Below are 23,310 nucleotides of genomic sequence, written 5' to 3' on the forward strand. Positions count from 1 at the left end.
AGTGAGATGTTTTAAAACTAAACCCTATAAGAGTACCTGTTTGAGTATGTTCTGCTCTCTCATGAGTTTCTGACGCTCTCTGTTGGGTTTGTTGACTGTGATCTCCAGCACATCCTGAGCACTGCTGGGAATGTCCACCACAAAATACACCAGATCCTCCAGTAGCTTTGTCACTGACCTGTGCGTGAGAGCATGATGGGCAGACAATGTGTTTTTTTAAGTGTGAGCAGTTTAACAAAAAAAGGGCATAAAGATGAATTGGTTAAAATAATATTGTCAGAAAGATGGTCAGATGGATGGATGGATGGACGGATGGAAGGATAAATTAATAAACAGACTAATGGATGCATGGATGGATGATGTAAGAAATAATAAAAGATCTAAAGAAAGATGGATAGAAAATTGGATTGAAAGTCAAATGCACAGATGAATGAATGGATGAACTATTGGATGGTTGAAGGAAAGAAGGAAAGACAGACAAATGGATGGACAAATGGATAGATGATGGGAAGATACAATAGTTAAAGGATGGAATCTGGACAGACAGATGGATGAATGGAGAAATAGACGGACGGACAGATAGACGGATGGATGGATGAAGGAAGGAAGGAAGGAAGAAAGAACAAAAAGATGGGAAGATGGATGGATAGATATATTTAAAAGTCAAAAGGACAGATGGATGAAAATGAAAAGATGAATAAATGGTTGAAGAAAGGATGGAAGGACAGAGATAGACAGATGATGAATGAATGGATGAATGGATGGATGGATGGATGGATGGATGGATGGATGGATGGATGGAAAGATGAAATAGTTGAAAGAAGGATGGACAGATGGACAGACAGATGAATGGATCAATGGATGGATGGATGAAGAAAGAAAACAGAGGGCAGATGGATGGAAAAAGGTCCAATGGACAGATGGATGGATGAATGAAAAGATGAATAGTTGAAGATGGATAGATGGAAGGAAAGGAGGGACTGATAGACAGACACATGGATGAATAGATGAATATAACCTTTACCTCCTCTCATTTTGGGTAATAGTGCCCTTCTCCAGTTTGGCTGCGATGGAAGCTAACACTTTACTAGCATCATTAGCAAAATCCAGATCCCGAACTTCAGCCGGAGACACTGGCACTATGGCAAAAGCCTCTTTATCTTCCTTCAGAGGAGACGTTCCTATCTGAGACACAAATACAGAGTGAAGGAGACACACTTCAGAGAAACCATAAACCAATGTTACAGTCATACATAGACAGAAGCTGACTCACTCTGAGCATGACTGGTTTCTCTTCCTCTTTATCTATTGGCTGGTTGGTGCTGTGGACCCACGTATTGGTGCAGAGATGCCTGAGCCTCACATATGAGTTTCTGACAGGCACAATCCAAAATACAGCAAGTTTAATATAAGTGTAATTAATCAGAAGATGTCACAAGAAGTCACAATCTCGCTGTACCTCGGCACAAGCGAGTCTCCGCCTCTCAGAGTGGTGGGGTCAAGCTCAAAGATTGACGAAATGTCATTGCCATCAGGAACAGACACCAGTGTATACATAACCTTATCCTGAGGGTTACGTGCACGTGCCCGCATCATTTCTTGCTCCGAATCCAGCTGCGAGTGAAACAATCGATCAACTGTGACTGTGCATTCAAGATGACAGTCTGCTTTGTCTCAACTAATGTGTGTTGAAATGAGTGCAATATGGTAAAGAGACCCTCAAATTGCTCATACTATGAATTCAGAAGCTCAGAAGGTGAAAGGGGAAAAACACAGACACACACAGTCACACACGCTCTCAAGCACACACTCACAGAGGAACGGGACTCCAGGTATTCTTCTTCATAGTCTGGATTTACCTGATCACAATAAGGTTAGAATAATTAGATAAATGTTGCAAGTCACCTTCTCTACTCTTTCTAACGTCAAGCTCTCGAACTGCACTCTTTGATTAATTTGCATGTGTGTATGTGTGTGAACTCTTATTCCAGGTAACATATCGGTCTAACCTCTGCAGCAAGGTAATGGCCGGTGGCCAAGTGTTTGAACCTAAAGAGGCTGTTCCAGTAGCCGGCTCCGCCTCTGCAGGGATCATGCTGAACCACCTGAAAAGTATGCAAACATCTGTTTAGATTCCCAAACCAACAATCACACTCACAAAAACAACTGGTCAACTTCACAAAGCTAAGTCCTTAACTTACCTCTACCTCCCAGAGTGCTTTGCTACTAGTGGCGGAGGTTGCAGACTGGCGCCCGGTGGTACGCAAAAAGACATACTGCTTTTTTCTGTGTTCATCACACGTCAGAAACTTCTCCTGCTCCGCATGAAAAAGCCTCACCACGTCACCCTGATAACATGTATTTCATTAAAAGGCCATTAAAACGCAAGAAAGTCAAATATAATTCCTTTAAAAGTAAGTAAATGTAAAGGTCATTGTGTGCATCATGTTTGTGTATGAAACTTACTCCTTTCAAGACAACCTCCTGGTTGTCGCTCCATTTCATGAAGAGAACGATTTTCCAACTGGTGGTGCAGTTCACTGAATTCACCTGAGAGAGAAAATGACAATGGAATAGACCGGTGGTTCTCAACCTGGGAACAGGGGCCCACTATGGGGCCTCAGCTTCCAAAGAGGCCCAAATTGTTTTAAAAATGAGACAATATAGCATTAAAATAAACTAAAAGAACTAAAACTCAAGATATTTTTTTATTTTAATACAGCCCCTCATCAGCCCCTCATCTCTGAATAACCAGGGTTCCCAATGTCTTATATGAGGTGGCCTAATTTTGAAAGGGTTATTTCTAGATATTTTAGGACAATTATTAATCTAGGACAATTATTTTAATTACAATTTATTTATATATTTTCCATTTTATTTTCATTTTATTTAAAGGTTTAGTAATTTTGTTGTGTTGTTGTGATTTTTATTCGTTTTTTTACATTATTTAACTTTAATATCCCTGGAAGAAAGGCTATGGGCCAGATTTACTAAACAGGGCTAATTAGTGTGAGAGCGCAATTCCAAAAAAGCACAAATGGGAGTGGAAAGTTCTGCATGTGATCTACTGACGACGCGCAAATTAAAGAACACAGACGCAGCCGGATCAATCCCATAATGACCAACGCAATCTATCAAGAGCAGCACAAATTAGCGTCTGATTTAAGACATGCTTTTATTGGGGCGTTAAATAATGCCGCAAATACCAGTAAATTGACTAGCGCAAACCTTAGTAAATCACCTTGCATGATTCATTTAAATTCTCTCCTCCCATAAATTTTGCATCTAAAAGGGAAACTCATATAAATGCATATGCATAAAAAAAATAAAAAATAATCTTAACCCCAATTTTTAAGAGTTAAGACACTTTTGTCCAAAAATGTATTACATTTTTTAGATAACCTGATGTCTCTGACTAAATTAAACACCAACCTGAATTCAACTGAGGTCATGTGACGTGGTTTATGTGATGCTGTCAAAATACTGTTTGAAATGTTTATCATTTGCATACTACTTAAAAAAAAAACTCCAGGCCGTATCCAGTACACTAGTATTGCTTTCTTAACATAGCCAGAGAGAGTGAAAAAAGAAAGATATGACAAATCCAGTAATATCTGAACTCTCTCTCTCTCTGTTTGTGTGTGTGTGTGTGTGTGTGTGTGTGTGTGTGTGTGTGTGTGTGTGTGTGTGTGTGTGTGTGTGTGTGTGTGTGTGTGTGTGTGTGTGTGTGTGTGTGTGTGTATTTTACTTCATTGCATCCTGGATTATCCACAAGCTGATGGCTACTGGCATGCAGCGGCTGTCCAGCGTTGACAGGGTTTAACACAACCTTATCGCCAATGACCACCTGAATCGCACATTAACACACACAAAACATTACAAGTGGAACTCTAATGTGGGTTTATGTAAGTACAAGAACTAGAAATACACAACAAATCAAATAATCAGAGTTGATGACATACTCACATTGTCTCCTATAGAGCGGAGCTTGTAGAAGGGCTGGATATAGAACCACGAGCCTTCATTCCCTGCAGCGTCCAGCGTCACACGCATGGCGTTCTTCTCAAGAAGAGCCGGTAAGCGCTTATTTACTGTCAGATACTTATTACTCTTCAGATGGAGAAGCTGCAAATATATGTGAACAGATACACAATTTATTTGACTGCTAAATATTCAGCTTTTCTACATTAAAGTGCTTATAAATGTTCTGTATTATATATACAATTTAAATATTACCGGAAGTAATATTTGTGCTCACGTGTAAATGAGAGATTTACCTGGATGACATTGCCATACTGAATGACAGTTCCTAGAAGCTTTTTGTTCTCAGATTCATTTTGTTTTTTCTCTAAATCAGCAGCATGCTAAACAAAACACAGTAAGAAAAAAAAATGAGAGAAAAAAAAAAAATGCAAATGCAATACACATGAGCACCAAAGAACCATGTGACAAGAGCACATTCCGTTTCTACTGCTCTTCAGAACAATAGAAACTGAACTTCAGACTCAGAGAAGTTGATAAATATACAGTCCTCCAAAAAAGAAGCTGTTGGGTAACAAACAAACTGTGCTCTTTTTAATGACGTCTTATAACATTGTTCAGATGGCCCACAGAGCATTCTTCACAATCGGTTTCATTTACAAGCACATCTTTTTTTATTGTTAGCAACTTTTCTACATTCTGTGTATATATAAGGTCATAAGCAGAGCATGAACCAACTGCAGGGTGAAGCTATGAAGTCTAGGAGGTCGTGGTCATGGAGGTGTGTCCCTCCGTGGTTTCCTTTCTTTGGATAAAATATTGTATGTGCTATTTACTTACACATGCAATCCAATCAAATACCACTACTCACAGCATTTAGATAATTAAGCTACTCAAGAGCAGGTATGAATGCATGATTGGTTTTTATCGGCATGATACGCAACTAATATACCTTATACTACTGGAAAGTTGCCAATTTATCAAAATGAGATATTAAAGTTATTTGTAAAGGAATGTTTTACATTCTTGGATGAATTTGTTTCTAATGCTACCATAATCTACGAAATACAAATTAATCCAATACATTTGCTTTAAAAATGCAAAATCATCCCTGAAATGAAGACAATGTCTTTAAGATTAAAGATGAAGTTGCCACTGATCTAGAATCAGTTTTTCATTTCTTAATAGTAAATAAGGATTAGAGCTCAAGTTTTGGCTGGTTAGTTTATAATTTGATTATATTTTAGTAGATGTTTACCAGTTAGTTCACCAATTTTGGAGTCAACTTTTTCCTAGCCATTTTCCCTTTCTTTGGTGCCAGGCTCCTCCAATAACTTTGTCTGGGTAAACCCAATCGACTGCAAGCTTGCATACAGATGATCTGCCACCATTCAATCAAAAACCAATGGGAAGAACCAAGTCCCTGCCCTACATTTTTTCCTTTTCCAATAATCCAATTTGATATTAATATGTCACAATAGAGAAGAAAAAGATCTTTGTTCCTTGTTTCATCGTGACTTTAAAATCGCAGCTCAGGGTAGTCATTATTGAAGGTTCTTGTGGTGCCATCAGCCAATCCTCTGAGGTGTGGATAGTGGATACTAATTCTAGACCGGCAATTATGAGCAGCGTTATTCCAAGAAAGCGATTGGAATTCCCTATATTTATATAAACAAACAGATCATGTACGTGGCAAGGGGAAGACTAAGCTTCACACTCACATGGAGTTTGTTGAGCAGAACAGTATCTGTGGTGCTGTTTCCTCCAGGTTTGGCAGCTTTCCAGAACTGTTTCTGTGCCGAGTATCTGTTCATGGGACACAGTCTGAAAAGACAGTCTACAGAGAGAGAAAGAGAGAAAGAGAGAACACACATTTCATCTCAGCCACAGACAAGCAGAACACAAGCATCACTCATTACTCTTGTAAGCACATACACAATCACACTGTGTTTAGACACACACACGCATAGCTTTCAAAACCTGCTGATGGGATGACAAGGTGATCATAAATGGTAAGGAAGAAAATCAGTATGAAAATCAATATGTAAATTCTGTGTCTGTGTGGTTTACATGTGCAAAACTGTTAAAACAGGACTATTCCCTCATACGATCAGAAGCAACCAAAAAAACTACTTTTTAATAGAACTAAATGAAGGTAGCACCTAATATGACAGAAAACAGACACAGACTGTCTTTCAAAAGTGATAAGAAAAGAGCTATTCAGACATAAAAGTGAAAATGCACTTCTTTTCAGCAGAACTCCAGTCTTACCAAATAAGGAGAGAGGGGGAGCCAGAGAGAGAGAGAGAGAGAGAGAGAGAGAGAGAGAGAGAGAGAGAGAGAGAGAGAGAGAGAGAGAGAGAGAGAGAGAGAGAGAGAGAGAAAGAAAGAATCTGGTCTCTGTTTCTATTTTCTGGAGATTGGGCTGATAAAACACCAAAAAGCTCTAGGGTCATTGGAGGAATGTAGAACACACACTTGTATAAAAACAAGAGTGTTTAAGAGTTTCCCATTACAAAAAAGGAGCTAGATTTCTAGATGTTTCCTGAGATTAAAGTTGATGCTAAGGTGTTATGGGTGGTTGCCAGGGTTTTGCTTTAATGGTCCTAAGCTTAAAGATTCCACGCACCAATCCCGTATGATATAGCGCGAGTCCCTCCTTCAGTGCCAGTCTATTGTACTATTTTGCTTATTTATCATCTGCCAGATGAAAATCATAAGTTTAATCGTTTTGAGCTCAATGCATACCCAAACAAAACAAACATATTCATGAAATAATAGCAATAGAAAATGAACCCATCACATGCTTCCATTTTGCTTTGGTGTGTGTTTATATTTGAAGGAAATAGTACGCATTCCTCTCTGCTGGGGCCCACTGACCATCAGACAATTATCTCTCCTTTTCTTCCTCTCTTCATCACAGACTCGAGCACACTGTGCAGGGATTATTTATCAGCAGGGTTATTGAGACATATGTGTTTGATAGAGAAGTATATAAATGTTAAAGGGGTAGTTCCTCATGTTATTATTATTAATATACTACTGTTCAAAAGTCTGGGGTCAGTAAGATTTTTTTTTTAAGAAATGTTTACATTTATTCAGCAAAGAAGCATTAAATTGATCAGGTCATAATAAAAACATTAAAAACATTACAAAAGATTTTTAATTCAAATAGTAGTGTAGTGTCTCTCAGATGTACATTCTAGTATTTACCTAAGCTTTGTTCACATAAGTTACAAGAACCAATGGTGGTTGGCATCTCTAAAGTTAAAAATGGCTTGTTTCTTGATCTGCCAAGTTTAAATATGCACAAGTGAGAATAAAAGTGAGAATAGAAGATTTGAAAGACTTTGTAAAATGTACTACTTTGACACTTTTATGGTATTTTTTTTGTCATTTGTTTATGGTCATTTTGTATGATTTTGTTGTGTGGAAGAGCAGTGCGAACTTCCTTCAAAGCAAAGGTTGCACATAAGATATAAAGTCATTTGTAACAACATGAATAAATTATGAGAGGAATTATATTTTAGGACAAACTCTTCCTTTAACATTCAGTGGCCAACTAGTGATGGAAACCAGTACACACCGATGTAAAAATGTACTTATATACACGCACCCCTACTCCTGACGTAGCTTCTCATTGTCACCGGCAGATGCCTTTTGAGTGATGTGAGTTTAGAGGGCAGTCGGCCTCAACCTCACACAATCTTGTGTGCAGCCTTTGAAGTACAATCATTTATCAAGTCCTTTAACTAAGTAGATATGTGCTTTCTGTGTTGGTAACAATTTCCACAGCAAAGTAAATGTAGACAGAAATTAGATCAGACTGTTCTACACAGATTTATGCGGTCAAAGATTTGATTGACAATAATAACTACAAGTTTTGGAAGACAATGTTATAATAATTCCAAAGAATGAAGGACGACATGCTAAATTAAGTGGTTTTCATGGAAATGACAAACTTTTCTCTAGAGTAGCCTACATCATCTGACCTTTGACTTCAAAGTCCAATTTAAGTAACTGAACTTCCTGTCTTAACTGAAAATAAACCAGCGTAACATCCACATCCCCACACACACACACACACACACACACACACACACACACACACACACACACACACACACACACACACACACACACACACACACACACACACACACACATTTACTTAGCTATCTAAATGGGGACATTCCATAGACGTAAAGGTTTTGGGAGATTTGGTCAGGTTTTGGTCACTACTGGGTACAAATTTGGCCACAAAATATATTTAGTAGGTACACACACAAACTCACCCCTGAACTTCTTGGGTGGGTTGTTCAAGTCCCCTGCATCTGGTTGAACAACACATCGGTCATCAACCAACCTGAAACCAATGAGAGTGTTAATCTGTAGAAGTTTTTTAATTTTGATAAATTTGAACATCTGTGTGTGTTTGCTTGAGTAAATAATGGTGTGCATTTGTAATTGTGCATCTGTATTTCAGCTTTTTTGGCCCAAAGCAGCAGCTTACTGGACATAATCCAAATTCCAAGACCAGTCGGCCAAAAAACACACACACATAAACAGGGTTAAACTGCTGACAGCTGGTTATTCTTAACTACACATTAAAGATTAGCATTCAACCACAGCAAACTTCACACAGTGTTGATCTTCAAACGGTTAGATCACCCAAATGTGCAAAATCTGTCATTAGCTCATTAACTCTTCCTCTTGTCATTCCAAACCTGTTTTACTTTTGTTTCTTCAGAGGAACACAATTTTTTTTTGACTTTTTGCATTAGTTGCTTTTTTCCATGCAATTACAATTAACAGATGCTTTAAAAAAGAATGCAATAACAAGTCTTAAAGTATCATTAAAGTGGATATATTAGAAGTCTTCTGAATAGATTATTTGATGATGAGGGTAAAAATTAAGTAGTTTTTCACTGAAAAAATTGCTTTGAAAACATATTTTGTGTTCCATGGAAGAAAGAACGTCACAGATGGGGAGATGATGGTTCAGCTATTTCTCTTAAGATTTTTGTCAGCAGAAAACAGAGAGAGTTCAATGTTGAAGAATTAACAGAAAAAGTATTTAACAAATGAGCTGGTTCTGCTTGTTAATCATTTATTTGATGTAATAATTACTCTTGGAACAAATGCAGTTAAAATGTCCTGCTCATAATATTCACTGATCTGCTTTCAATTAATATGTGATTTTTAAAGCATTCCATAATATCATAACAGGCAGTGTCAATCAACTCACCCCAGAGTGCTTATGAAGCCACTGGTAGAGCCTTCAGCATAAAGGGAGCACACGTCCCCAATGTGTAGGAAACTTGACATTTTATCCACCATGGCAACCACTCCACCACCTGCAGAGGTCAGAGGTCAAAGAGTCATGACTGTGTCTGTGTACAGGTTTATCATTAAGCAAACAAGCCAAACAGGAGCTCTAACCATACAAAGACATATAGGTTTACACATTTAAAGCAACACATTATGATGTGTGGTTGGAAGTGTCATTTCCTACCGTACAAAATACAAAAACAAAGCAGTTTCAAATAAAACATCTAAAAAATGTAAAGCTCTGCAGAGCTGTTTAAACAGAATGCTTCCACAAAAACAAAAGAAGAATATTCATGTCTAAAGCAATTTGATGTCATCAAAGACAACACAATTTGATTAAAACCACAAGTGGCCCACTGCATGAACTAAATAAAAACATGTGATCATTGGTAACCCATGATGCGAAGAAAGACGAACAAGCTGAGGACTTTAAAACTGATTGCAGGACTTTTTTTTTATTTTATTTTTTATTTGTTTTATAATTACAGTCTAAGCTGAATCCATACTAAATATGCATTATATAACACAATGCATGGGCCTTTTCACATTCTCAGTTCAAATTTAATTCATCACAAAATGTCATTCCTCCACTGAGTTTCGATAACAAGAAGCTGCAAATTACAAGTTGGCAAGTTAATTATTAACTTAACTGACTAAACACTTATTCCAAGTCCAGTGCAGTGCAGTGAAATACCATACTAAAAATACACATTCAGTGTCAAATGTACAACTGACAAAACATGCCAAGTTAAATCTGAATGCATATATAAATACAAAATATAACAGGAAGACAAAATGCATTCAAATTTAAATAAAGAGACTGCTCTTCTGAAGTGCTAAATTAAAATTAAAATAAGCTGAAATGATTGTGTAAAAATACTTTTCCTGTTTTTTTAAATAAAATACTTCATAAATAGCTGCCAGTATATACATATGTATTTAAATTTTTTATTAAAGATTACAAGAACTGTCCATTTTGATTTCATGCTGCCTTTATTCACACAAAAAAAAAAATGGTTCTTCAGCGGTTCTTCAGGGGTTCTTTGCGGTGGTTAAGGTGCTATATAGCACCACTACCATTTAAAGAACCTGTTAAGCCCAGTTTGGTTCTTCAGCGGTTCTTTAGCGGTTCTTTGGGGTGGTTAAGGTGCTATATGGCACCTCTTATGGTTCTACATAGCACCATTTGACAAAGGTAGGTGCTATATGGCACTTATGGTTCCCCTATGATTACAAGCCAATGAACCACTTTTAGTGCTATTTAGCACCATTTTTGTTTAGAGTGTATACTATCCCTGTCATCCCTAAGTTCACTTTAAAATATAGTGGTTTAATCAACATATTAGGATGGGGATATGGAAATGTACTGCATAACAGAAATAAACCAAATGATAAGAAATAGGTCTACTGTATGACACTGTTTGTGGGCATACTGACTGTAACAGTTCCATTTGACGCCTGTATCATCACCAGACTCTTCCTGTAACTACTAGATTTGATTAACAAATGATTAGACAAGCAAACCGTAAATATGCAGAGAGAGAGAGAGAGAGAGAGAGAGAGAGAGACAGAGAGAGACAGACAGAGACAGAGAGAGAGCAGTGCGGAGGAGGGATTTGCATGAATCATTTTCGCTCTATCTAACTGCAAAGCAAAAAAAAGCATCTTATTTTACATGAAAACTACATGCTAGTTTTACTTATTGCGTTAATTACAGCTTCGTCTGATGCTGTTGTAAAACACAGAATTCTGTTCCATCTGTTGAACATCGGCAGATCGTCCGTCTTGAAAACAGAAACTGACAACTCATTTTTCTACCATGTCAACAATGTCAAAAAGAAATAAAAAGACAGAAATCCTACTAAACATGGGCACATTAACTCCATCCAGCAAACGCATTTATGAAAAGCAGAGGTTTTTTTATGAATGCGTGCCCGAAATGCGATTAAACTAACGGCATCATAACATTGGTTTGGACTGTTGCATTAAACAGTATAAACAAAACAAAAAATACCGGCTTAACTGAAACACTTGTGTCTTCCTCGCTGAGTTTGTATCTTTTTTCCCCATCTTTCTATAGGCTCCGTGAGAGTTTCTCATGGCAGTTTTCCTAACCTAGGGGCGGGTTCAACAGGGCGCGCGCGATGCTCTCCCGCAGATAAGATAAATATTTAATAAAGCATCATTCCTGAACAAAACTCTTATTAGTCCGTTTATTCTTGCGTAGCCTAGATCTTACCTCTCTCAAACGAAGTTGGAGCAAACGTGTCCGCTGTTTTCCCCCCAAAGTTGCGTCCTCTGTTTGAGAAAGTTATTAGCCCGACTCTTCACAGAGTCCAGCACAGCGGTCCATCGCCCCGATGTTCGTCTCTTTTCGGCTTGCCGAGTGACTCTGTAAACGGTGGAGTGCGATGGGTTTCTGGGAAATTGTGTTCCAGCGGTGCCACGCCACGGTTATTTCAATAAATTGCGGCATTCAAGAACTACAAAACCCAGACATTCCCTTTCAATTGACTAAAATAATTTCGTTTTTGTTGCAAACAGTCTATAGAGACTTTAAAGAAAAACTGCGTTTATTTATAGCTAAATAATGCAAAAAAGTAGTGGTGACTGGGGAGTGATCATGTAACTGCTACATTGTAACATTGCTACATAGTACATTCATGTAACAGATCATTGCTATGCTAATGCTGTTGTTACAACTTGCCCCACTGTCATTTTACATTTTATGCAATAATTTGTTTGTGGTAATCAAATTAACCTAGAATAATAATTTTAAGTACATTTTATTTTATTTAATATAAGTATAATGTATAATCTATAATATGTAGCCTACTTCAAAATAAGTGCATGGAAACAAATAATTAATTTATGTTCAAAGTAGTCCAATACATATTAGCTAAATACATTTAATAAAGGCTGAAGTGAGACCCAAAATGAGGTAACAGATTTGGTTATGCTGCCATATCAGATATACCTTGACCAGGCTGTAAATAGGCTACAGAAAAGAGAAGTTTAGATTTCTAAGTTTAGATTAGAAAAGAATGAATTTTGATTTCATTAACCATTAACTAGTCATTCTGTGACCTTGCTGTATGTCTATTGCGGTTTACATCCGCAAATGCAGAAGAGAGAATTTTAGGCATAAACAGAGTTAATTTGGATCACAATCAAGCAATTTTGTGTGAAATAGAAGAGGGTAACAGATTTTGCCAACTTCAAATGCTGTGTTGTCGGATGTGGTGAACGTGCTGTAGCCTATATCTGCAGCTGTTCACATCAAACCAAAATTATTTATAGGATATAAAATAGACAAGATTAGACATCACCAGAGTGAATTTGGAAAGTCAATCTAAGTGAACGAGAGGAGAGGGGAAACAGATTTCGACAGCCTGTTATGCTGCCTTGTTAGATTATGTGACCCTGCTGTTATCTGCTGCTGTTCAAATCAGACCAAAATAATTTCTAGAGTATGAAACAGAGAGGTTTAGAGTACACATCACCAGAGTTAGAAAAACTTTAAAAGCCATTTTGAGTGAAATAGCCTAGAAGGGAACAGATTTAGGAAACCAATGCTACCTCGTTAGATTCTGTGACTGTGACCCTGCTGCAGGCTATATCTGCATGCAGCTATTTCTAAAATATGGAAGAGAGAAGGTCAGACATTACCAGAGTGCATTTGGATAACATTACATTCATTCTGTGTGATATAGAGGAGGGTAACAGATTTTGGCAGCCTAATGCTGTGTTCGCTGTCGGATTCAGTGACCATGCTGTGGGCTCATGCATATCATATGTTCACAGGGCAATCAGACCAGGATGCTTTCAAAAATACAGAAAAGTTTAGACATTACAAGAGTGTATTTGAAGAGCTTTACAGATAGTCTGTTCTAAATAATAATAATAACAACTCCAAATGTAATAGATTGTTTTATTTATTTGATGCAATTGACAGAATCTGAATTTAATCAGAAAAGTAAAACGCAATTAGAAAAATAATAATGATACAATAATAATGATAGAGCAAGCATTGCACTCGGAAAACTTGTCTAAAAATATTATTTCTTGAAGTAGGTCCCCGCCAGTGCACGCGCGCCTGGCGCATTCTCGCACGAATTTTAGCCTAATGAACAGCGACCTCTACTGTCACAGATTTGTCTAATCATCAACTCAACACAACACCAGAACTGGGTTACTAAAGCAAATGTTACACGACATTAAATGGCAGTTATTGCCATTGAGATGAATGGGAACGTAAACAGATAGCTTTAGAAATGTTAGATGAACTCAGGATAATGAACTCAATCATTTCAGAAAGACACGTCACCTGACTGATCACATGACCATTGCCGCTTAGCAGGAAGTGCAATTCAACACGAGCAGAGTTAAAACTGGTTATGGCATCAATATTGAACAGCTCTGTGGTTTTATTTCTATGCATTGTGGCAGCACGTTGTGATATAGGCGACATCGTGCTCGAACAGAGTCCGCAGTCTTCGGAGTCACAGAGCACGGGTTGTGGTTGTCAGGGACTGAAAAGGGAGGTTGCTGTTGATGTGAGTTATGAAAACAAACTGGAACATCAAGATGATGCAAATATATACTCCAAAACAGCAAATGAAAGTCCCCACACGATAGAGCCTGGTGTACGCACTAAGGTAGGTTTGTTATCATTATCATAGGCTAGACAAGTAAAGTATTGTTTAAAGTTCATTGAGGAGCAATTTTAAATAAAATTGATAAAAGGGGTGTGGGACCAGTGTATGTCAATCTCAAAAAAGTAGAGAAAAGCACAATAAAAAATATTATAAAAGTAACTTAGTTCTATAGATTTGAAGGCCTCTTAAGGCCTGGTTTCACAAACAGGGTTTAGATTAAGCCAGGATTACGTAAGGCCTTAGTTCAATTAGGATATTTAATTATCTTTTTAAAATGTTCTTTAAAAAAAAAAACTTTACTGGTGTGCATTTTGAGACTAAACAATGGCACTGGTATATTTCAAGGTATGTCAGTGCAAAGTTGCTTTGAGTTCACTCATAAATGAAAATTCTGCCATCATTTAACTCAAGTTGTTCCAAATCTGTATGAATTTCAGCCTTGGAACAACTTGAGGGTGAGTAAATGATGGCAGAATTTAAATTTTTGGATGAGCTGTCCCTTTCATTTTACTCTAGGACTAGGTTTAAGTCTTGTCTGTGAAACCGGACAGAAATCTTCTCAATGACTCAAATGACAGCCTTGGTCACCATTTACTTTCATTATATTGAGAAGAACAACATTCTGATTTAAATAACTTCTCATGGAGGAAAGAAGGTTATATGAGAAAAAGACATGATGATAAAAAAAGTATTTTCATTAACTATTGCATTAAATGTTGAACAAAACAGCCACAGAACAATCTGAATGTTGTGTGTGTGTATGTGTGTGTAGCTGGTGCTTCTGCCGGGAGGTTGGTTTATGATGGGAACGGATGACCCAGGAATACCACAGGATGGAGAGGGGCCGCAGAGGAGAGTGAGGCTGGACCCTTTTTACATTGAAGAGCACGAGGTCACAAACAAGCAGTTCCAACACTTCACCAACCAGACAGGCTACGTCACAGAGGTACAATTTCATTTGCAGAAATGCTTCTTTTTTTAACCCAATAACAATATCACCTACAGTGTTATCAATTCACCTACTTATTGTGGTTTAACTTGGATATTCTATAATCTTTTCACTTTTATTTTATTTTTGGAGTGTGTTGCAGTAATCAAATTCAGAATGTTTATATTTACAAAATACAATTAATTTGGTTAATCTTTTCTTTGTACTTTTGTTTGTTAAAGGTTTTTTCAAGAGAATTAACGAATCACAGATTGTTGATTTTATAGCATTTTACAAAATGTCCCAACTTTTCTGGAAATGACGTTGTAAATAATATCCGTTTACTGGCCCATAAGACAAATAATCAATAATCATGCTAGCTCCATCGGCTATTTATATCTACAGGCTGAGCGTTTTGGAGACTCTTTTGTTTTTGAGGGACTGCTGAGTCAGGAGGTGAAGAGCACTCTGTTACATGCGGTGAGAAACGTCTTTCTTTCTTTCTTTCTTTCTGTACTAATGACCAACTGGCTGCTGGTTATACATTTTATTTATAATGTTTGTAATATAAATTAAAAATTGTCTGGCTGCAGGATTATTATATTAATGACTATTAATACATAAATACAAATGATCTGAAGAAAGATCAAAAGAGACTCAAAATTGTAAAGAAAGAAGAGCATCTAAAAATATATACTTTCTGTTACATGTATATATTTTAAACCTAAAATCTTAATGTAAAAAAAAAAAAAAAAAAGGTTGTGTCCATCCTATTTGTCAATAACTAAATATATTTCAGTGTAAAATTGAATCGAAATGAATTCAAGGGGGGCCAGGGAAAAGAATGTCTTAAAGACATAGAAAAACTTAAAAATGAACTACAAATGTAGTCAACTTTTGTTATAGCCAAGAATAAACAGTACTGGCTGTGCTACAGTTTGCCTATGTTTATTTATGGTCAGTAGGTGGCTGCTGCTCCTTGGTGGTCACCAGTGAAAGGTGCAGACTGGAGACATCCAGAAGGACCAGATTCAACCATAGAGCACAGGTAAAGAAAATATATGTAAGCAATATCACATGAGCAGGCACTGAATGATTGCAATACAACGCCAACTATACTGAATACACCGATTATATGCTTATCTGTTTTTAATATACATGTGTAGAAGTCATATTAAAAATAATCTCTGCATTTGTATCTAGGATGAATCACCCTGTTCTGCATGTGTCATGGGCTGACGCACAGGCGTACTGTCACTGGGCCAAACGTAGACTTCCTACTGAAGCTGAGTGGGAGTTGGCCTGTAGAGGGGGACTTCAGGATAGGTGCGTTTGTGTCTGTGTTTTGTTCTCACTTTTTGTCAATTTGAATGTTTTTTTGTTTTTTTTACATATTCTCCCTCTATCACTCTTGTTAGGCTGTACCCATGGGGAAATAAACTAATGCCTAAAGGGCAACACTATGCTAACCTGTGGCAGGGAGATTTCCCTAAACACAACACAGCAGAGGACGGCTATGCTAACACATCACCGGTAATACAAAAGATAGTTATACATGTATATTGTCGTAAATTAATGCTGTTTTGTTTTTGTTTATATTTTTATTTAAATTTGTAGGTATTTATAGTAGCCCTTTATCCTGATTTACTCTCAATCAGCTCAACCCTTGTGTATTTGATTTGAGAGAAGAGAAGTTAAAGCACTGACTGCAGATGTTCAGCATGTACATTGGATATAAAAAAAATACACACCCCTGTTAAAGCAGCATTTTTTGTGATGTAAAAAATTAAACAAAGATAAATCATATCAGAACTTTTGCACCTTTAATGGAAAAATTACAACCTATACAATGCCACTGAAAACCAAAGTGACACATTCAGTATAAGGGTTCATACCCCTGAACTAATACTGATCACCATTTGAGTTTATCACAGCACTCCGTCTGTTTGGAAAGGAGTCTATCATTTTTACAAGGGAATATTTTCCCACTCTTTCCAATATAATTATTTTCTCCCACTTTTTTACATAGAAAAAACCCAGCTATTTTAACAGGGGTGTGTAGACTTGTGTATATCCACTGTAAATACATTTTAAGTGATGTCTTGGGCAGGTGATGTCATTTCCTGCCAATGGCTTTGGTCTGTATGACATGGTCGGGAACGCATGGGAGTGGACGGCAGACTGGTGGAATGTACATCACAATACAGAAGAGAGATATAATCCTGTAAGGAAGCATGCAGACACATCCACGGTTAAAAAGTATTTCTTTATACTCAAAAGGGAATGTTAACCCATTATACTAATGCTACAAATTTTCCACAGAAAGGACCAGAATCAGGAACAGACAGAGTCAAGAAAGGAGGATCGTACATGTGCCACAAGGTAAAACATACACAAAGCCATCTACTCTATGACTGACAAACGGACCTCAGGGTTATTGAGGCTCTGGGATATTTTATGTCAGATAAAATACTGCTGGAAGTACACTACCATTCAAAAATTTGTGGCCAGTAAGACTTTTTTTTTTTTTTTTTTTTTAATTAAAACTTTTGATTAGCAAAAACTGATTCGGTTGATCAAAAGTGACAGAAAATACATTTATAATGTTGCAAAAGATTTCTATTTCAAATGAAAAAAACAGTTTTTTCGGTTGAAACTCAACCGTTGAAACTCTTTTCAACTTTCTATTCATCAAAGAATCCTGAAAAAAAAAATGTATCATGGTTTCCATGAAAATATTATGCGGTACGTTTTCAACACTGATACTAAGAAATGTTTGAGCACCAATCAGCATTTTAGAATGGGTTGTGAAGATTATTGATTGCTGAAAACTCAGCTTTGACATCATACATTAAGATAGAAAACATTTATTTGAAAAACTGTCAAAATTAAGATAGAAAACATTTATTTGAAATACTGTCAACATTTTGAACAGTATTGTAAAGCTGGTCTCTACATATTTAGTCTGCACATATATCCACCTAAGTGGAAAACACAACCTCCATCTGTAAAAACAACACGCTTATTTACCTATTTAACATTGTTGCCTCCCATTGATGTATGTTCATCCATTGCTACACAGTGGAGTTCTGAGGATCAGACACAGTATTTTATCTAACCGTCTTACTTGTATGTCAGCGTTATTTAAATGTTTATTTTGTAATAAACCACATAGCTTGTCATTAATTGGTTATGATATGCTGTGATTTGCAGTTTGAACATGGATTTTTATTCCTATTTTACACAGGCGTTTCATGGAACATTAGGTCATTAATTTTTGCCTTAAAAATCATTGAAAAGTAGAAATAGGTATGAACCCTGAAATAAGCTTTTTTTCATCTTATTTACATGCATGATTGTAAAGATATTTTTCTCTCTCTGTAGTCTTACTGCTACAGATACAGGTGTGCGGCCCGTAGTCAGAATACCCCGGACAGTTCTGCCTCTAACCTGGGCTTCCGCTGCGTCTCTGACGCTGATCCATAACCTCATCATCAGTTCTCTCACTGTCAAATGCTTGAAGTCTTGAGGAATATTGAATTTTATGTAAATAAAACTATTTGTATTTTTTGTACAATTTGGTGTTATTTCAGTTCTTTTACTTCTTCCTTTTTTGTAATTACAGAAGGTATTGAAATGTAAAGATACGCTTAGATTATCATTTCAAAGTCAAATTTAAAAATGTAGAGAAAATTCTGTGACCTACAATATATTGCTTAACAACAGACTAAAAGACGTGTACAGTTTTGACAGTTGTAGCTAGGAAAAATGTGAAATGTATTGGATCCCGACAAGTAAAAGTACAGACAGGAGGGGTGTTTTTCTGTTCCTGTTTTTTATTAGATCCAACATCAACCTCAAATAATCAAGTGAAGAATTAAAATTGCAGATGAGTTGTGTTGGTTGTGAGTTTGTTGATGCTGATGTTCAGATGACAGAGAATCAAGGTGTGGCCGGGTAAGCGGAGCCAATGTACTTCTTTCCATCCCCATAGCTGCTCTTGTCCCATGTGTAGGTCTGAATGCCCAGACTCTGCCCTCCCAAACTCACATAACACCTGAGAAAGCAGTCAAGCGTTTCAGATGGTTAAGGTGGATAATTAAATGATAATCAAATTATTAGAAATGACAATTGTTATCATTTGTGTGTCAGGAAGGGCATCTCGATGTAAAAACCTATATGCCAAATCAAGTGTGTGTGAAGTGGACCCTGCAAATGAGTGGGAATAACGCTGGGAAGATGGATGGATGGATAATTGTTATAATTTAATATAATTCTATATTTTATTTTTATTTTATTATTAAACATTGGACGCTAATATAGTCATTATGGTTATTATCGTTATAGTTATCGTTCTTGGTGTGAACTGGCCTTAAGTCTAGCCATTTTGAAGGATATGCTATACGGAATGGATGTTTCTAATATTAACAAAAAAAGAGTTTTATTTGATGAATGGCTGAAAGTGAATAGAGAGAGAACAACAACTCACCTCTTCCCAGGGCGGGTGATGTAGCAGAGACTGTAGATAGCCAGATCAAATTCAGGACTACAGCCAATAAAGGCAGATCCAACCTCTTTGTAATAGCCATTCCAATTAAACTGCATTCCCAGTACGTCAGGATATGTGGTCCACTGAGAGAGAGGGGAAATTTGACTTTCACTAAATCAAAACTTCTACAAGCAGACATCCACACCACACTTTTAAAATGCATGCTGTAATAGCACTGGTTTGTTTTGATGAAGTACTCACAGGGCCATCATAACTATGGCTGTAGTAATTCAGGAGTCCCTGTTTCTCACTCTGATAAAACTGCAGCCAGTTGTGGAAACCAGACACCTTACCACTTTTAACTTCCCCTGTTGACACACTACATGTCAGCTAAAGACATTCAAAATGCATTTTGGCAGCCAATCACGTGATCACACGCAGACTGACCTACAAAGATGTGCTCAAACCCGCTGGAGTCCAGCTTGCCATCAGATCGAGAGTAAAGGCCGAACCACATCATCTTCAGATCCTGGATAAACTCACTCTGTGATGAGTATGCACCTGATCCATAACACAATAAAGTATGTCTATAGTCATTTGACAATCAAAATCAGCAATATCTTGCATAAATTATTTACATTACAGTTTGATGAAATCTTTTCACATTTTACACCCCAGTTTATTATTTATTCTAGTAAATAAGAAGTCAAATTAGTAGAATATTAATACTACTGTTCAAATAGTTTATATAATTTTTTATATTTTTGAAGGAAGCATCTTATGCTCACAAAACACAAAAAACATTATATTGTGAAATATTATTAAAATTTAAAACGGTTTTCTATTTTAATATATTTTAAATTGTAATTTATTTCTGTGAATCCAAAGCTGAGTCTTCAGTGTCACATGATCCTTCAGAAATCACTCTAATATGCTGATTTGAAGCTCAAGAAATATTTCTTATTTTGATCGATGTTTAAAACAGTTGTGCTGCTTAATATTTCTGTGAAAACTGTGATGAAAACTGAAAGTAAAAAAACAAAAACAAATTATTTGAAGTAGAAATCTATTAAAGTAGAAATTGAAGTAGAACTGATATTAAAAATGTCTTTACTGTCACTTTTGATCAACTTAATGCATACTTGCAGAACAAAAGTATTAAATGTTTTTGTCTGACCCCAAACTTTTGAAGGATAATATTAATTCAATATAATTTAATAAATACCAATATATTCAAAACTATTTATTTGGCATTATTGTGATTGCAGCATTTCTACACTGAGATGGCTCAAATTCACAAGGTCCAAAACAAAAAGAGTTTTGGCGTCACATACCTTTAGAGTGGAGGAAATTGTAGAGCTCCTTGCCCAGGGCCGTGTTCATGGTCTGTTGGAGGAAAGTGTCCTGCTCCTGCACTTCCTGTGAGGGCACATCCTCCACTTCTCCTGTCATCCTTTTATAGTTGTCCAGTAGATTCAGGAGAGCTTTATACGTGGGCTTGGAGAGCAAAGTACTACTAACTTGCTTGAACAATCTAGAGAATATAAGAGAACATTATAATACATAATAACATGCACACATGTGCATATGTGGTTATGTGTGTCTTACGGGCGTGATGACAGGTCATTCGCGGAGCCGGTTGCAGAAGAAGAGATCAGTGTCTGAGGTTCAATAACCAGCTCTGAGGCTGTGGCCCTGTTAGAGTCTAACTTGTACAGTGTCTCAGACAGAGACTTGATCTCAGCGTCAGTGACACTGGCTAATGCTTGGGATGAGAAATGGATACACAAAAAAAGTGTTAGTACCTGAGGAGCAAAGAAAAGTCTGACAAAGCCTGAGCAAACTGAAAGAATGAAGGGAAGAATTAACATAATTACTGCAAATAAATTAACCAAACAATCACTGCAATTGTGTTTTTTTTTTGTGTTTTTTTTGACATGCGCCATTCGATTTCTATGTTGTCTTGTAGTCAAGAAAACAGTGTTAAATGAATCATCACTCAAAAGTCTGAACATGTTTAGTGTTCACTTTCAATCTAACTGGATTTGAGTTTATTATATTGTTTGTTGTTATATGTGTGTATCACACAAATGTGTGGGTAACACTTTACAATTAGGTTAGTGAACATGAACTAAGAATTAACAATTCTTCTACAGCATTTATTAATCTTAGTTCATATTAATTTCAACAAGTACTAATACATTATTAAAATCAAATGTTGTGTTAACATTAGATAATACACTGTAATCTAACATGAACTATCAATGAACAGCTGGATTTTTATTAACTAACATTAACAAAGATTAATACAATGTATTGCTCATTGTTAGTTAATGGTATTAATACATTAACAAATGAGACCTTATTGCAAAGTGCATTGTGTGTAGTGCAGATTTTTGATACTAATATGAGATTTGTCTTCTAGGATTTGTAGACTTGTTTTATGACAATAAATAAACAAATGAATTTTGTCTAAATATATTTGTAATTGCTTTCTGTTACAAATAACCAAAGTGAAACTATGAATCATTGCACAATATATTGTGGCTTTTACGGCAGTGTTGTTTAGTACTTTGAAATGAATGCCGAGATGAACTAAGTGTGTGAAACTATAGCAGTTGACACAGCTGAGTTCCAGGCCACTTTTGGCATCCAAAAGAAACAGGACTCATGGTTACACTGAGTATCTTATCACAGATAAACCCCTAATATTTAGAACTAAATCTTTCATAGCTCCTATTTTTGTGCCTGTTAAAAAAAGCTGATTTGCAATGCACGTGACTCAACAGACCTTGAAAAAATTTTATGTAAGAAATAAAAGCTGCTCGTGTTTGTTCAGAATTACTTTCAGTGATTCATCAGTGTGTGTGATTCGACTGATTTGTAATTCGTTTGTGCCTTTTGTCTAATTGAACATATTTAGCTTTACAGATTTAACAACGCCAGCTATTGTGTACAGTCAAATAGCTTTATTTTATCCTATATCACACCTATTTGTTTTAATTTTGTTGACCCTTTAACAATACAAATATGTACTGTATAATATTTTACAGAATTACAGATGTTGAAGTCACCTCGACGACTACTGCTTGTTATAGTCATCGCAGGCAGTCGTTTAAGACATCGTAAGGCTCTCCACATCTGGAGTTGAGGTATATTTCACATGCTATTAAACATTTAATCAGACTATTTTGAGTTACATTTTATGTGGACAAAGACATCTAGGCAAATTTGGTCATTAACCTATTATTTGTAGGCCTACTAGTAGTTATTAGAGCTTGTGAAATTAACTCAATTATGTCACAATTAGACATAAGGCAAATTAGAAAAAGTCAGTGTAAAATTCAGTATCACACTTACAGAATTCCAGAGAATCTGAGAGAGAGAGAGAGAGAGAGAGAGAGAGAGAGAGACTTTTTTGACTCTTGAATCTTAACAACTCTTTCTTTAATTACAAAAATGTAAAAACATTCCTCAAAAACATCTGAGAGAGAGGGAGAGGGAAACTGCGTTTGCATTTGGATAATTGCTATGCTATAAAAGAACAAAAGACACATGAACATGCTTAGTTTAGTAACTTACAAATGTACAATCAGGATGGAAATTGTAGTTTGTTATGAACTTACCACCGCAGCCCTGAGAGATCAGGGTGAGGAAGAGGATGACGATGATCTTCATCATGGGCGTTAGGCGATGCAGTTGCAAGAACTGCAGATTAAGACCCAATTTGGTTTTTATATCATCTCAGATAAATACATTCTTAGGAACTCCTCCCATGATCCAAGTCTGTTGCGATACGATAGGACCAAATTTGCTATGAGCAAAAAGGTATTAAGAGTGGTGAGATGATAAAAAAAAAAAGTTATAATAAATACTTTAAATAAATAAAATAAATGAATCTCTGTTCCTGTTGTTTCAGTCAG

At 36.4% G+C, this 23,310-nt stretch overlaps 3 protein-coding genes across 7 annotated transcripts in view; 1 reads left to right on the plus strand and 2 right to left on the minus strand.

The window, feature by feature from the left end:
• Positions 1 to 11,707, minus strand: part of itpr1a (inositol 1,4,5-trisphosphate receptor, type 1a) — a 33,661-nt gene extending 21,954 nt beyond the window's left edge. For 2 of the 4 annotated variants that reach the window (XM_082137106.1, XM_082137104.1), the window contains exons 1-15: positions 11,552 to 11,707; positions 9,230 to 9,338; positions 8,277 to 8,347; positions 5,703 to 5,818; positions 4,278 to 4,364; positions 3,967 to 4,125; positions 3,749 to 3,847; positions 2,467 to 2,550; positions 2,202 to 2,348; positions 2,010 to 2,105; positions 1,815 to 1,859; positions 1,460 to 1,614; positions 1,274 to 1,373; positions 1,025 to 1,185; positions 37 to 178 (exon numbers count right to left, since the gene is read on the minus strand). In XM_082137106.1, the coding sequence (XP_081993232.1) occupies positions 37 to 178; positions 1,025 to 1,185; positions 1,274 to 1,373; positions 1,460 to 1,614; positions 1,815 to 1,859; positions 2,010 to 2,105; positions 2,202 to 2,348; positions 2,467 to 2,550; positions 3,749 to 3,847; positions 3,967 to 4,125; positions 4,278 to 4,364; positions 5,703 to 5,818; positions 8,277 to 8,347; positions 9,230 to 9,321 (1,554 nt within the window). In that variant the 5' untranslated portion in view covers positions 9,322 to 9,338; positions 11,552 to 11,707. The remainder of the gene's footprint in view (positions 1 to 36; positions 179 to 1,024; positions 1,186 to 1,273; positions 1,374 to 1,459; positions 1,615 to 1,814; positions 1,860 to 2,009; positions 2,106 to 2,201; positions 2,349 to 2,466; positions 2,551 to 3,748; positions 3,848 to 3,966; positions 4,126 to 4,277; positions 4,365 to 5,702; positions 5,819 to 8,276; positions 8,348 to 9,229; positions 9,339 to 11,551) is intronic. The other 2 variants (XM_082137107.1, XM_082137105.1) reach the window with 1 other exon arrangement.
• Positions 11,708 to 13,659: 1,952 nt separating this feature from the next.
• On the plus strand, positions 13,660 to 18,796 carry sumf1 (sulfatase modifying factor 1). The gene is made up of 9 exons (XM_082137185.1): positions 13,660 to 13,970; positions 14,743 to 14,916; positions 15,304 to 15,378; positions 15,864 to 15,946; positions 16,102 to 16,224; positions 16,317 to 16,431; positions 17,009 to 17,122; positions 17,221 to 17,280; positions 18,283 to 18,796. The coding sequence occupies exons 1-9, from the start codon at positions 13,710 to 13,712 to the stop codon at positions 18,382 to 18,384; spliced, it is 1,107 nt and encodes a 368-aa protein (XP_081993311.1). The 5' UTR covers positions 13,660 to 13,709; the 3' UTR covers positions 18,385 to 18,796.
• endou (endonuclease, polyU-specific) lies at positions 18,715 to 23,198 on the minus strand. 2 transcript variants are annotated; one of them, XM_082137191.1, is made up of 8 exons: positions 23,014 to 23,193; positions 22,748 to 22,762; positions 20,996 to 21,152; positions 20,722 to 20,921; positions 19,835 to 19,948; positions 19,649 to 19,755; positions 19,388 to 19,530; positions 18,715 to 18,955 (listed from the first exon to the last, which is right to left on the minus strand). In XM_082137191.1, exons 1-8 carry the CDS (start codon positions 23,066 to 23,068, stop codon positions 18,841 to 18,843), a joined length of 906 nt encoding a protein of 301 aa, XP_081993317.1. In that variant the 5' UTR covers positions 23,069 to 23,193; the 3' UTR covers positions 18,715 to 18,840. The 2 variants fall into 2 exon arrangements, with proteins under 2 accessions (XP_081993317.1, XP_081993318.1); XM_082137192.1 differs by lacking the exon at positions 22,748 to 22,762 and having other exon boundaries at positions 23,014 to 23,198.
• Between the last annotated feature and the right edge of the window lie 112 nt (positions 23,199 to 23,310).

This window comes from Leuciscus leuciscus, assembly GCF_965113295.1.
Source record: "Leuciscus leuciscus genome assembly, chromosome: 14".
Taxonomy (NCBI): domain Eukaryota; kingdom Metazoa; phylum Chordata; class Actinopteri; order Cypriniformes; family Leuciscidae; genus Leuciscus; species Leuciscus leuciscus.

Bases quoted from the DNA above. Each gene is read 5' to 3' on its own strand.
- sumf1 (XM_082137185.1), top strand. From the start codon at position 13,710: ATGGCATCAATATTGAACAGCTCTGTGGTTTTATTTCTATGCATTGTG. The intron at 13,971-14,742 runs GTAGGTTTGTTA...ATGTGTGTGTAG, and splicing joins AGCCTGGTGTACGCACTAAG to CTGGTGCTTCTGCCGGGAGG. The intron at 16,225-16,316 runs GTGCGTTTGTGT...CACTCTTGTTAG, and splicing joins AGAGGGGGACTTCAGGATAG to GCTGTACCCATGGGGAAATA.
- endou (XM_082137191.1), bottom strand. From the start codon at position 23,068: ATGATGAAGATCATCGTCATCCTCTTCCTCACCCTGATCTCTCAGGGC. The intron at 19,949-20,721 runs GTATGTGACGCC...GTTATGGATCAG, and splicing joins CAATTTCCTCCACTCTAAAG to GTGCATACTCATCACAGAGT. The intron at 18,956-19,387 runs GTGAGTTGTTGT...CTGCTTTCTCAG, and splicing joins ATCACCCGCCCTGGGAAGAG to GTGTTATGTGAGTTTGGGAG.